This window comes from Penaeus vannamei, chromosome 30, assembly GCF_042767895.1.
Source record: "Penaeus vannamei isolate JL-2024 chromosome 30, ASM4276789v1, whole genome shotgun sequence".
Lineage (NCBI taxonomy): Eukaryota > Metazoa > Arthropoda > Malacostraca > Decapoda > Penaeidae > Penaeus > Penaeus vannamei.
Genome location: NC_091578.1, coordinates 7234827 through 7249485, shown reverse-complemented (window position 1 = coordinate 7249485; position 14659 = coordinate 7234827). Strand labels below are relative to the sequence as shown.

The 14659-nt window shown below is 42.1% G+C and overlaps 1 protein-coding gene across 1 annotated transcript in view; it reads left to right on the top strand.

The window, feature by feature from the left end:
• Positions 1-2342: 2342 nt before the first annotated feature.
• Positions 2343-14659, top strand: part of LOC138867412 (ryanodine receptor-like) — a gene marked incomplete at its 5' end in the record, with an annotated part of 18775 nt that continues 6458 nt past the window's right edge. The window contains 10 exon segments of the mRNA XM_070142892.1: positions 2343-2408; positions 4599-4678; positions 5115-5295; positions 5594-5928; positions 6232-6487; positions 7163-7284; positions 9531-9644; positions 11646-11748; positions 14172-14291; positions 14643-14659. The exon segment at positions 14643-14659 is cut by the window's right edge and continues 172 nt beyond it. Coding sequence (XP_069998993.1) covers positions 2343-2408; positions 4599-4678; positions 5115-5295; positions 5594-5928; positions 6232-6487; positions 7163-7284; positions 9531-9644; positions 11646-11748; positions 14172-14291; positions 14643-14659 — 1394 coding nt within the window.

Genomic DNA, 14659 nt, shown 5'->3' with positions numbered 1-14659 from the left:
GATAACATTGATTTGTATGTTAATAAACATTTTCGTCAAATATCAAACACTTATTTCTATCAATCTGAAACAGTATTTGAACTTATTGAATCATATTGACTTGCATGATATATGTGTGGTATAATTATGATATTAATTGCAGCTTTGGATTCCAGATCTATGAAATACGTATGTATATTGTTCGACATAAACTTATGGATATTGCCTTGCAGGTTTAAGAAGAAAGATGAATATTAATTATAGCTATTTTAATTAAATGTATATAGAATATATGCGCATATACATGTATATATATATTTTTTATCTATAACTTTTTATCCATTCATAATTCTGTATCTGATTCTCCATATACTTTTGTTATATATCGGTGTTATCTGTCTAGCATACCCAGCTCGCTGTTAGTGTAAATGTTGATTCATCTGTTGGCATATTTACTTCCCTATCCATCTATCTGCTTATCTGTTTATGTGCACATATGAACAGTCACACATACTCGTAGTCTCATATCCCCTTGTTTATATTCACGCACACCCACGTCAGTCATAATAAATGTATAGAGAGAGAATAAAAAACGGCAAAATCTGTCGAGCCAAAACACTAAACAGAGTGAATGAGAAGCAGATGTACGGGCGCGTCGCAAGTGCGGCCGCCCCCCTTGAACAGACGATCCCTCCAACACTAAGAAAGATTGGAATAACTTTACTCTTTTGTTTATCTATCGCACAATGCAGATGATCGTTCGTTTCTTCAACCTTTTCTTGAGGCTCAAGGAGGTGACAACATCAGCATCGTTCCTGGTAGGCCGCAGTCTCCACCTTCACACTCCGATCCTCTGGTCACACACTCTCCCTCCAGCCGCTGTCAGACCCTCCTGGCTGGCTCACTAGGCATTGGGGACTTCCTTTAGGTCGCTTGCAAAAGGATGGCGGGGTATGCTTTCTCCATCGGGTCTTCTTGGCAGGATGGAAGAGCAACATTGGAAAAGTAGATATTAAAACCAAAACAAAAGCAAAAGTAACAGCAACGATAGATGAATAAACAGAAATTATAATGATGATGAAATCGCTGTCATGGAAGCTGAGACCGTCTGAAGCGGGACGAGTTGTGGCCTCAGGAATGCCAAGTCGGCGTCCTTTTTTTACCACTGCAAGATTGCGACACCTCATTTGCAACCTCGGCCTTAAAGCGCCCAGGCACGCTTCTTTGATATCCGAGTGTCCCTTTGTCCACGCCGGGTGTCCGTTCCACGTTCAGCTTCATAAAAAATAGTTTTGTTTGTCTGTCTCTTAGTCGCTCCCTCTAACGCGTCCTCTTATGCATAACTCATTCCCTGTACTCATTTCATGTTAATTCGCTCACACACATCTATGTAATGTCCTATACATCAACACACTGAAAATATGATTTGTTCCACGCTTTTTCCCCTTTCTCTTTTGTGAAAAACTCTCTCTCTCTCTCTCTCTCTCTCTCTCTCTCTCTCTCTCTCTCTCTCTCTCTCTCTCTCTCTCTCTCTCTCTCTCTCTCTCTCTCTCTCTCTCTCTCTCTCTCTCTCTCTCTCCTCTCTCCTGTCTCCTGTCTCCTGTCTCCTGTCTCTCCTCCTACCCTTTCTCTCTCTTCTCTCCTCTCCTCTCTCTCCTCCCCTCTCTCCTCCTTCCATCTCTCTCTCCTCCTTCCCTCTCTCTCCTCTCTCTCTCTCCTCTCTCTCTCTCCTCTCTCTCTCTCTCTTCTCTCTCTCTCCTCTCTCTCTTACATTCTGTCTTTCTCTATCTCTCTCGCTCTCTCTATATCTCCTTCTCTCTATATCTATCCACCGATCTGTCTATCTCTATCTATCACACTATCTTCTCAACTGCTTTCTATTCCCCTTTGTCTTTCTCTCCTCCCGGTTCGCCTCCTCTCCTCAGCCTCCTGCTTTTCCGTCAGACAGAAGCTCAACAGCAGTCGAACCGGCACCCGGCGCGCACTGCAGTCCTGGTCTGAGTCAAGGCGCCTCCACTGACATCAACCTTCCGGCAAGATAGTGGGATTCTCTTTCAGTTTATTTAGTTACGCGTTTGATCGACGTGCAAAATAATGTCGGCGTAGTTGTTATTTTTTTTTTTTTTGTGTTTTTGTTTTATGTATTTGTTTATCGAGGTCATGTGTCACGGCAGCGTTTGAGAAGACGCAACGGCCCTGATGGATTGGAGGCGCCAAAAAACAAAAACAAAATAATAATTAAAAAAAAAGTACCGGGAGCACCATTTTTATAATTTTCCATAGCCACCAGGTTCTAACATATTTATAGTGATCTCTTTTTCTTACGTGTTCGTTTTCTTCTCCATTCTTTTTCACGATTGTAGCTGATTCTGAGGTACTTCGATATGTTCCTAAAACTGAGGGACCTCACGAGCTCGACCACCTTCCAGGTTTGTACCCCCTCCCCCTCCCCCTCTCCTCGCTCGCGCACCCGTCTCGCATACACCAGTAAATAAATATCTGAACAGCTGTTATTTATTTACTTTTTTCTCTTCGAATTTCTAGTGAAAAGCCTAGTAAAACAGGATTTTTGTTTTTCTGTTTTTTATTATTTTTTTTTTGTACACGGTCTTCACTATATTTTTTCTGTACAGAAAAAAAACACAAATGCACTCGATTTTGTTTAAAAGGTCATTAAGCTGTATGCGCTCGTGTGTGTGTGCGTGAGTTTGGAGGAGTATATTAAAAAAAGGCATGTACTAAACAACCCAAAATGTGATGACACACACACGTGTTAAAGAAAGCCGTGCATGATACCGTATTTTGCTGTGTGGATTTGCATGATGTTCCGCCATACAGTGTGTAGCGAAACCTGGTACGTTCTTCCCTTCAGAGTTTTTGAAGAAAAGTCGTGTACTGTCAACCTCGTCTCGTCTTGGCGTGCTTACTGAAGAAAAAATAAGAAAACAAGACAATTTCAGGAAAATGCAGACTTTTTTTTCCTTGGTACTTTTTGATGATTAATGGACTGGATTTTTATTTTACTTTTTTCTTTTCTTCTTTTTTTTCCCCATATATATATTTTTAAAATCAAATCATTGCTTCAGTCATCCTTTTCCACACAGCTTATTTTTGCCCTGCAAAAAAATCATATTTAAGTTTATCCATTGTTTATGCTTTTGTTTGTTCGTTGAAACTTGATATGGAAGTAATAATATTTCCTTTTTTTGTCAGCATTTGAAGTATATATATTCATGAGTTCTTAAACATTGATATATCTTGTTTTTTATTTTCTTTTTTTCAATTATAGATAACTTTTCTGGAAGGACAGATGCAATGGCTTGACCTGCAAACTGTTTTTCATCTTGGTTGCAGACAAGTTTTTTTTCTTTCGATTTTTTTCATATGCTGAAGATGGCTGAAGAAAAAATATGCATAGATCCTTGAAACAGAATCTCATGCAGTTATTTTTTCATAGTTTTTGTTTTTTAAAGTAATTTATTTTTAGTTATTCAAGGCAAAGATCATAAACATTCTTTTTCAATTGACTGCATGTTCAGACATCCCCAAGTCTACTAAATAAAATTTTATGCAACAGAGAGGAAGATATGATACAAATCCGAGTCCACTCCAAGCAAAATATTACATAAAAGTTATTGATTATAGTTGTTGCATTGCAGTTGCTTATTTATAGTTTTTGCTAGGCAAACTGAAGACGTGTCACCTTCTCTACGTGAGTAGTTTTTGATATTGCGAATGCTTTTCTCTGATGTAATTTAAATATCTAAGAAAGGCCTTTTTAAATTTCTTTTCTACTTTTGTGCATATAAATAATTTTTCTTATCTGGCGATTTGTTACAATTTACATTCCATATTTGTAATATGTATATTTGTATATTGCACAAAGGCATTTAATGATGAGTTTCTGTTTTGGACTTTATTAATAGCAATAAGCAGATATTTTCAAATCTTCCATCGTTTTCAATACATCATTCAATCTAATTTTGAGAAAAAATGTGAATAGTTTGTGTGACTTTAACATTAAATGGAAAAAGTAGTGACCTAAAGTGTAGCTTAGAAAGATCGATAGCACTGTTAGACAAATAGAAATGTAAGCAGAAATGCACCTTTAGACGTAGCAATAGTTCCCCGGTGCATGAAAGATGTCACATTACCATGGCAACAATTAGCAAAGTCAGTAGAAAGGGTTTCGTGACAGCTTTGGATATGAGTAAGCAGTAGATCAAGGTTTCCGTGACAACACGAGAAATACAAAAGAGAAAATTCCAATTAGTATTTGAGTGATGGAAAATTAGAGAGCCCTCATACTGTCATCCTGCCAAACGCAGTGAATTAGGCCAGTAAAGAGCTTGTTAGGATAGATCTCGTATGGAAGAGGTTAATGTTAAAAACGCTGGAATTTAGGGAGGTTCTTGATAAAATTAGAGGGACATTTTATCGCTAAATATAATTATTGAGGTGATAAACATGATAAACAGTAAGAATAGGGTATATCTAACTAAAACTGAAAAAGAAAGAAAGAAAGCGGGAAGGGTACTATCTTATGACGTTAATAGAAAGAGGGTTGGGTTACCATGGCAACGAAAGGATGGCATCTTGACTTACTCTTCATCCCACAGGAACTCGACACCAACAAGGATGGCACTGTCACGCCCATCGAGTTCAAGGAGAAGATGGAACAGCAGAAGAACTACACCACGTGAGTTGCTTTTCTGAATACGTCTTTTGTATCTACTGTATGAGTGTTTTGTTGGTACATTTCTCTACTTGCACCAGCTTACTGTGTAGTGCTTAGAATATCTGTGTTTGCGAGTACATATTCGTGATACTTAAGTGTGGTATGGGAGTACTTATTCATGGCACACCAGTAAAGTGCAGAAATACGTATCCATGACTCATAAGTATAATATGAAACAGCAAACCCATGCCGAGTAAGCACTGTATAGATACGTATTTATGACATAATTATACTATGGAACAGCATACCGATGACAAGTACGCGAAGTATAGGAGTACATATCCACGACACATAAGTATAGTATGAAACAGCATGCCCATGACAGATGAACACAGTATAGAAGTACATATCCATGGCACATCTGTAACTCCTCATGACTTCCCTCGTTCCCCGCCAGCGAGGAGATCAACTTCCTCCTCATGTGCTGCGACACGAACCACGACGGCAAGATCGACTACGTGGAGTTCACCGAGCGCTTCCACAACCCGGCTAAGGAAATCGGCTTCAACTTGGCCGTGCTGCTGACTAACCTGTCCGAACACATGCCCAACGAACCTCGACTTGCGCGCTTCCTTGAGGTAACTTCAGTCTCCAAGGAGCGTTTTTGTACTGCGCTGTTGCTGAAAAGTGTATTATTAGTATTGTTATTGTCATTGGTACTATTATTATTATCATTGTTGCTGTTATTGTTATTATTGTTATCATCATCATCATCATTATTTTACGTTATCAATTGTGTTATAATTATTATCACTTATCATTATTTGCATAATTATTATCATTATTATTGTTGTTATTACTAACAACGGTATTATCATTATCATCATCATTGCTGTTATCATATCAGAGAAAATAATACGTGATATTTTCTCCCAGACTGCCGGCTCTGTCCTGAACTACTTCGAGCCTTTCCTCGGCCGAATCGAGATCATGGGCAGCTCGAAGCGCATCGAACGCGTGTACTTCGAGATCAAGGAGGAGAACATCGACCAGTGGGAGAAGCCTCAGATCAAGGACTCGAAGCGCAGTTTCTTCTACGCCATCGTCACAGAGGGAGACAAGGAGAAGCTGGAGGCCTTCGTCAACTTCTGCGAGGACGCCATCTTTGAGATGCAGCACGCCACCGCCCTGATGGAAGAGGAAGACGACGCCATGTCCAAGAAATCGAACGCGGACGGCCTCAAGTACCTCAGTGAAGACGAAGAAGAAAAGTGGGTTTTTGCGTTCAGTATTTTTGGCTGTGGATAGGTTGTGAGGCTAGATTTTCGTGTTGCGTGCATATAAAACGATATATTTTAACATTCATAAAAATGAGGAGGAAAAGATAATTAAAAGATTGATTAATACATAAGCAGAGAATAAAGAACACATACCTGTATACTTGTCTTACCAAAGAAAATGCATCTTCACCCTATCTAGCTGTCTAGCACTGTTTATATACATGCTTCTGAAAATACAAGCGATATCCCCCTATAACGAACCCCCATGTACCTCCCGCCTCCCCCCTCCCCCAGGACCGGCATGGACCTGATCAAGTCGAAGATCGGAGGCGTGAAGGACCAGATGCTCGAGGGCCTCTCGGTCTTCGCTCCTTCCAACCTCAAGAAGAAGATCAAGGAAATCAAGCAGATGTCCTCCACCGAACTCGCAGTTGGCTTCTGTCGCCTCCTGTTCCTCATCATGTACCACAGCGCGTTTGGAGTGGTCTACGTGTTGCGCAAAGTGTGGCAGGCTCTCATGGGTCTCATGCAAGGACCTCCCGCGGAAAAGGTGGGTTTGCCGGTTCGAGGATTTTGGTTCGTTGGAAGAGGTTTCGTGTGCATGTGTGAACTTTACGAGGCAGGAGCTGTAATTAATACGTTTTTTTTTGTATTTAGGAATCTCTCTCTCTCTCTCTCTCTCTCTCTCTCTCTCTCTCTCTCTCTCTCTCTCTCTCTCTCTCTCTCTCTCTCTCTCTCTCACTATCTTTTTCTTCTTTTAGATGACAATTCTTTACTGGAAATAGCTATCGAGAATGTATTGGAAAAGGAAAACATGTTATATTATAGCTACAAATGCTAAATATGTAAATAAAATCAGCCTAGTCGTCGTGTCATGTTTCTAGAAAGTAATCATAGATATGGTAAGGAACTTCCAGTACTGAAGTATTTGACTTTTTCCCATGTTGATTCCCCGACTCCTAAAGCTTCGTCTAGACCAGATCAAGTTATGTCTATTTAGCTGAACTTTAAAGTAACTTCTGAAGGAAACATTGAAAGGATTCTGGAAGTACCCGATTGGTTAATTCTACCACAATATTTCCCGATGCTTTACTTTTTCTGACAGATTTTCCCCCAATTTTCAAGTGGAACTGATGAGGTTTGGCTCAACATTATTCGTACCCATTTTGTTTTAATTTCGTATCATACCTGATCGTGTAACCGCCTTTGCCCTCCCATACAACAGGCTGAAGAAAAGGAAGAGAAAGCAGGGCCGTTAGTACCGTTAGCAGTACCGGCGTTACCAGAAATACCGGAAGGAGATGCTGCGCCGCCCGCTGAAGAAGGCAAAAAACCGGAAGGCGAACAGTAAGTCTTTTTTTGTTTTGGTTTTGGGTTTTGTATTGAAAGAGGTTCCGATACTTCTCTCTAGGATGCATAAGGGATTCGATTCGCCCTTTCCGAATTCTGGAGACCAGTTTGGAGCCTTTTCAAAGAGTTTATCTTTTTTTTAGGTATCTGTATAATGGTTACTTATTTTATTGAAATGAAGTGCCCAGATATACATTGGAAGATAAAGCAGTAGGATGATTGAGATACTGAAATGCAACAGAAGCAGCAGCATTAGTGGTTGTGGAAGTAGCAGTGAGTCCATTGGATTATAAGAATTTTTTTTTTTATAAAGAAATTTAAGTTAGAGAAAGGTGAAATAATAAGATACATACAATAAAGATATAAAAAATGGTAGATAAAGCAGTTTAGATAAAGTGCAAATAATAAGAGAGTAGATAAAGAATACAGATAATGAAGAGTAGATGAAAAAGTACAGGTAATGAAGAGTAGATAAAAGTCAAAGATAATTGAAAGTAGGAAATGAAAATCACTGAAAAGTAGAACACACTGAGTGTGACAATCCTGACCCTTAGTAGCAGTAGCAGTAGCAATAGTCGTTCTGCTCGCCATCCTCGGGAAATAATAATGGGGGAGGGGGGCGAGGATCCCTTTTACAGGAGAAGGAAATTCGTTTTGAGAGTTTGATCCTTTCGTTTGACAGGGAAATTGCACATATTATTTGGATTGTCTAACAGCGCGTTAGAAAAAGTGAAACATTACGAGCACTTGAATAAACACATACAAATTTATGATAACTCTAACATTAAAAAAAAAATAATTGTGAATCTAAAGGAAAATGTAAAGATTTGATTAATCTTATTTATAATGGAATTTGATGTAATCACCCTAGTGCTTATTCTTAACTGACCCATTACATGTGATTACCAATGATTTTCTAAAACCGTCAAACCTGTCAACTGAAGTATCTGCTCAAGGTGTTCCTTCAGGGTTGCCGACATTCCTCTTTGACCTTTCCTCGTGGATTGAAGTCTCTAACTCCTCTTTTAGACGTTCTTAACACAAACTAAACATTTCTGATCTAAGGACTTGTTTTGAACGGTCTTAGACGCCCTATAGATTCGCCTGTGGGAGTCTTTGGGCAAAGGAGGTACCTCTTATCCGCAAGTAGATGTTGATTTTTTCCCCACAAATTCCTGTTGTTGTCGTCTTACCTTCCAAAATTGTACCCACATTGTACAGAGTGTGTATATGTCTTCACATGGTACTCACAATACTTGCAAGTAACGTGTTTATGTGCGGTATAGACGTTTTGTCTCGTACCAGAGCTGTTCCTCAAGCAGAGGAGGGGCTTGTTTGTACTTTCACATTGTTTGCATTGTCACTGTTTTGGTCCTTGAATAGTATTCCCACTTGTAGTGTGTTTGTCTTTTCGTACACCTGTAGACTCCTGCTGGCCGTTATTTGATTTCATTTCTTTTTTGCATTCGTTTTTTTTCTGTGGAAATTTTATTCTATCCCTGAAACAATGGAATATGAATGTAATTTCACTTTATTGACACAGGCATTGTTTGTGTTCAATGTGTAACGGGTTGTTCACCATCTGTGGTTTTTGGGTCATTCATCATCCCTTGGCCTTGTCCCCGTCGGCGCTTCTCTGGAGAGGATCTTTCAAATCTTATGAGTCAAAATCAGCCTCTCTCTCTCTCTCTCTCTCTCTCTCTCCCTCTCTCTTTCTCTCTCTCTCTCTCTCTCTCTCTCTCTCTCTCTCTCTCTCTCTCTCTCTCTCTCTCTCTCTCCTTTCTTTCCCTTTCCTTTCCTTTTTACCTCGTCCTCCCTGTCCCTTTTCTCTTCCCCTACGTCCCCTTCCTCCCTCCTTCCTTCTTCCTATTCCTCTCCCTCGCCATTCCCTTTTCATTTTCCCTTCCCCTTCCCTTTCACTTTCTCTTTCCCTCTCCTTCCCTTTCCTTCCCTCCCTCCAACCGCCCTCGCTCCCTCTCTTCTTTCGTCCCTCCCTTTCCCCCCACCTCCTCCCCTGACCCTCCCTTTATCCCCACCTCCTCCCTCGCCCCTCCCTTTGCCCCCACCTCCTCACCTCCTCCCTCGCCCCTCCCTTTGCCCCCACCTCCTCCCTCGCCCCTCCCTTTGCCCCCACCTCCTTCCCCGCCCTCCGAGAAGGCCGCCTGCCCTGCCCTCTCTCCCGGTCCGCCGTGTTGTCGAGTAGTGAGGGCGCCAGTGTTAACGCGTGCACTGCCTCGATCCAGATTATCCCTGGAGGCCGCGGATTTGACGCAAGAGGAGAAGGTGAAGCCCATCTTAGACGCCCTGGCTGACCTCAAGGAGGACATCACTGCCGAAGAGGCGATCTCGGCTGCCAAGTTAGTCCCGATACACGTGTTTCTGCTACTGCTTTTTTATTTCTTCTTTTCATACACAAGTCGTCCTTTTTTTCTCCCTTCTGTGGTAACCTGTGGCGTAGCGGCTGACGTGAAGGAGCGCTGTTTTTTATGACGTCATTTCTCTGATGATGACTGCACACGCACATGCACACTGCTTACTGACTGCAACTGCCTTTTAGTCTTTTTATTTATTTATGTTTTTTATTGTATTTGTTCATTTACTTTATTTGTGTAGATGGAAGAAATTACTTTTTTATTTTATTTCATTCTACTGCTTTTAGTTATAGACGTTTTTTCGCTTTTTTTATTCTTTTCATTCATGGTGATTTTTCTTTGATAGTAAATGAATATTTTTAATAAATTTTCGAACATGGAAAAGAATGTATTTATTTTTACAAGTATGAAGTAGACTTGGAAAAAGGTTTCCTATTTTTTGAACTACTGTATTTACTTACATTTTGTTACTTTACGTGTAGGAAATAATTTTTGATTTTTTTGTAGAAAGTGTTTCATCTTAACACATTTTTCTTGTATGCTTTTATCTCAATGTAGTAATTTAACTTATCTTGTATTTTTCGCATTTTTTGCATTTGTTTTTGCTTGCTAATGTAGTCCAGTCTTTAGAAGAAAACACATGTTTTTTTCAGCTACTGTGTCTTTATTCTGTGATCGATTTTTCTTTTTTTTTGGTCTTTGAATTAATTTTTGATTAATATCTTAGACCAGAGGAAGGAGATGTTCCAGAGACCGACACGTTAGTGTTTTTGCTTTTTTTCTTGCTTAACATTTTCCTTTTCTTTAACCCGGTTTTTAAAAATTCTTTTGGATTATATTTCCTCCCTCGCGGCTACTTATATTTATTTTTGTCTTGCTGCTTTTTTAAAAAGAAATTCGAATATATATTACGAATCTTAAACACCATATTTTAAATCATGAAATGGAGAAAACAAGACAATTCATAAAGATTTTCTTTTTCTTTAGCTTGAGTTTAGATTTCTAAATTTTCTTTTATTTACTGACCTTGACTATTTTCACTTTCATTCATTGTATCTGACTGTGAATTTCAATCAGAACTTATTTAAATTTCCCTCCTTTTTTATTTCTCTCTGAATCCGCATAACCGTTTGATCGTCTTCTGTTTTTGGTTTCGATTCTCGCAGACTAAATTCTATTGACCGATGCACAGTGACAGCACGAGGTCTGAAGTTGACGTAGATCCTCAATATAAAAAACATATCGATAAAAGACCTAAGACAAGAAAAAAAAATCCTCTGTTTATTTTGGCAACGCAATGATGAACTTGTTATATATTTTTTTCTGTGTGACGAATAGACTGGACGTCTGTTGCATGGGTGCCGCTCCCGTGTGTTTAATTTTCATTCTTTTTTTTTTGTTTCTTTATTTTTATTTTCTTAGGATTAAGAAAAATATCATCTGACTTTTCTTTTCTGGTTCCTTGTCTCCATCTTCTTGTATTTCGTCTCCTTATTGTTATTATTTCTCTGTTGCCTTGTCTTCTTCATCGGATCATCGACTTCTCTCTCCTGTATTATTTTGTCTTTCATCTCTTTTTCTTCTTTCTCTGTCATTTTCCCTACTCCGCCTCTTCCTCTTCTTCCTCCTCCTCCTTCTTCGTCTGTTTCGACGCAGCAGGGAGCTGCTGTGTACACGGCCAGGTGGTATTATGCTTTTCTCTTGGTCCTGTGATGATACTCATGTGCATAATTTTGTAATGTTATAATTCTATCACACACACACACACACACACACACACACACACACACACACACACACACACACACACACACACACACACACACACACACACACACACACACACACACACACACACACACACACACACACAAACAAACAAACACACAAACAAATAAACAAACAAACAAACAAACAAACAGACCACACCACACTTGACACACTCACACACGCCGAGGGACGTCACTAACGCAGTCCCCGCCACAGATTGGCTGAGAAGAAGGAAGTGGAGACCGCACAGGCCGCCGCCATGGAGGAGGCCGAGGTGGTTGAGAGCTCCGCCGCAGCAGAACCTCCACCCGTGGCTCAGGTGAGTCTGCCTGAACCCCCGACGAGGACGAAATAACCTCCTCTTCCGTTTCCCTTCGTTCAATTCACAAGCACCGAGAGTCGTGTTAGAGCGCGGCCCGGTTCAGGAAGGGCGTTTCACAGATTTGTGTTTCTTGGCTTCAGTCGCTGGGCAGAACTTGTGTGCGTGACTGTTCCGCGAATCTGTGATCTAGGTTCCACTCAGCCGTGCTATACTTGTTTTTGTTTTTTTGTTTTTTGGTTTGTTTGTTTTTGTGCCACGTGCTGTCTTGTGTGCTGTTTGTGTTCTGTAGCTATACAAATATACATATTAGATTTATTCAGTTTAGTTTCGAGCAGGCATGCCACTTTAAAGATTAAAATCATTAATAAAAACAGCTTATAGATGATAAACCATATAAACAAATGAACTGTATGACTGACCTGCATTTGAGTTTAGAAACATATTCTCCTATATAAAAACAACATATACACATGCATAAGAAAACGGAAAAAATTGGATCTTTGATTTTGAAGATAACTCTTACTTTATCCTATTCTCTCAAAATAAGCAAATACATGACACGTTCACCTGTTTGTCTATTGATTAGTCATTCATTTCTGATATGCATATTTGCAACTAGATTAAAACTTTTCGTAGAGATGCTTTGGCTAACATAACCAAAAGCAAAGTAACGCTACAACACCAATTGTTCTTGTGTGATCACCACATGTTTTGCGTCTCTCACTGGGGCTTTCTAGTGTTAACAGTGTGACGTAGAATCAGTACTAGAGTGTAATTGTAAGCGTGCAATATTAAATAACATTCGTGAATAGTTGGTAGAGCTTTGTCATCGACATCACTTAACTGTCTTTGCTTTCCTCGCACGCTAACCAGCAGGAGACATCTCCCCTCTCCTCACCTCCCCCTCTGGGGTCCTTCACTCCCCACTCCGCCTCTTTGGGTCTCCACCCTCCCGCCATCCCTGAGCACAGCGCCGTCCACACCCCAGTCACTCCCTCTGGCCTCAGTGCCACCTCGCCCACCACCGCTGGCCTCCTGGCACTGTCGGGGTCGACGTCAGGCTCACACATGCGAAAGAGCCAGACTGTGCCCACCATGCCCACCCCCGCCTCCTCCTCGGCGGTCTCCTACTCCCTCAGTGACTACGAGGCCATCGCTTACTGCCAGGCCGCGAACCTGGAGGCGGCCGCGGCCGAGAGAGAAGACTTGCGGCGTTCTGGCATCATCTCTTTCAGTCCGATCTCGTCTCACGAGTCTTCCCTGCTGTCTCTGTCGCCGGCAGTGGCGCCGCTGTCTTCCTATGGGGGAACCACTGACGGCAATCTTGCCCCTGTGCCCAGAGCCTCGACGTCGAAACCCTCTCACTCGACCTCCTCGCCTGCCATAAGCAGCCCCTCAGCTTCTCACACAGACAGGCCGAGTACTTCTGCATCCACTCCCACAGGACTCCGGCACCGGCCGCGACACGCGTCTTCTCCTTCGACGCCTGTGGCTGCTCAATCTACTAAAGACACCTGTCGCTCTCCCCCAGCCCCCACACCTTCGACGAGCTCGTCAGGTGACACGCCCGGGCGGAAGGCGAGCAAGTTCCCCCATTCTCAGTCCTCTCCGACGGTGGCTTTCGTGTCCTCAGGCCACGCAGCCCCGCGATCCTCTCAGTCTGTCACGTTCGCGCAGTCCTCCGGCAAACAAGGGGCGTCAGCCAGCACTGGAGCCAGCATCCGGCGGTCCTTTTCCCTCTTGCAGTCTGTTCAGTCGAAATTCGACATGTCACACCCCGATCACTCCGAGAGCCCCACGGACCCATCTCTGGCAACCTCGACGCCAGTCTTGTCCGATCCCGTCCTCTCTCTCTCCACGCCGTCGTCACCCGGCCACCCCCCTCAGTATGACGAGGTCCTGTCGATCTCCATCCCGACGGACCCGCTTATGTCGCAGGTCACGGTGTCCCATGCCATCGACACGCACTCCCCGTCGCGTCTATCGGCCTCGAAGGTCGCTCTGGGTGACGAGGCCTCGAGCCCTTCCCTCATGGACTCCACTCTTTACATCCCCAGTGCGCAGGATCCTTCCCTCCTCACTCCCTCGCAAATAGACCCGTCGCAGCTCACTCCCTCCCCTCCTACTCCCACGATGGTTCAGTCTCAGGAACCTTCCCCTCCCGAAACCCCCGCTCCCCAGCCTCCCCCAGCCCCTCCCACCATCCAGCCAAGCCCAGGACTCCTGTCGAGGATTGGGAGCTTTGTGGTAAGGACGCATTCACAATCCTGTGCAGCCAGTCCACTAGTCAGACACTAACTTCTAGTTCCACTCGCTATCTGATTGCGCAGTAGTCACAACAAATATGTATCTAATCCGATTGTCAATATATCAACTTATTTCCAGCCGACATCTTTGCCTGACGGTGCTTTGCCCAACAGGTCGATCTCAGTGGCTACAACAAGCGAGCTGTCAGCTTCCTGGCCAGGAACTTCTACAACCTGAAGTACGCTGCTCTGGTGCTTGCCTTCTGCATCAACTTCATTCTTCTGTTCTTCAAGGTCAGATTTGTTCATCAGGCCCTAGCTTCTGTAAATGCGTTATGAAATGTGAACAGCTAGGTTTTAAGTTTTAAACGATGTAAAAGTCTTCTTTTCGGAGACAAAAATTCATACCACTGTATTAGAATATACCACTGAAGTCTTATCGATACAATTTTTTTAATGCAAACCAAGGCATCGAAGGTATGTTTAAGAAACTGCGCGATGCATTCATAGATATAAATGCAACAAAACATCTATACAAACACTCCTGAAATATCAGTCGACCAACACATAACGATGAAAGACACTGTAAAATACTCGAACTCCACTCCCCTTCGAAACCATAATAAAACCCCATCGCTCTCACAGGCTACCGTAGTCGAAAT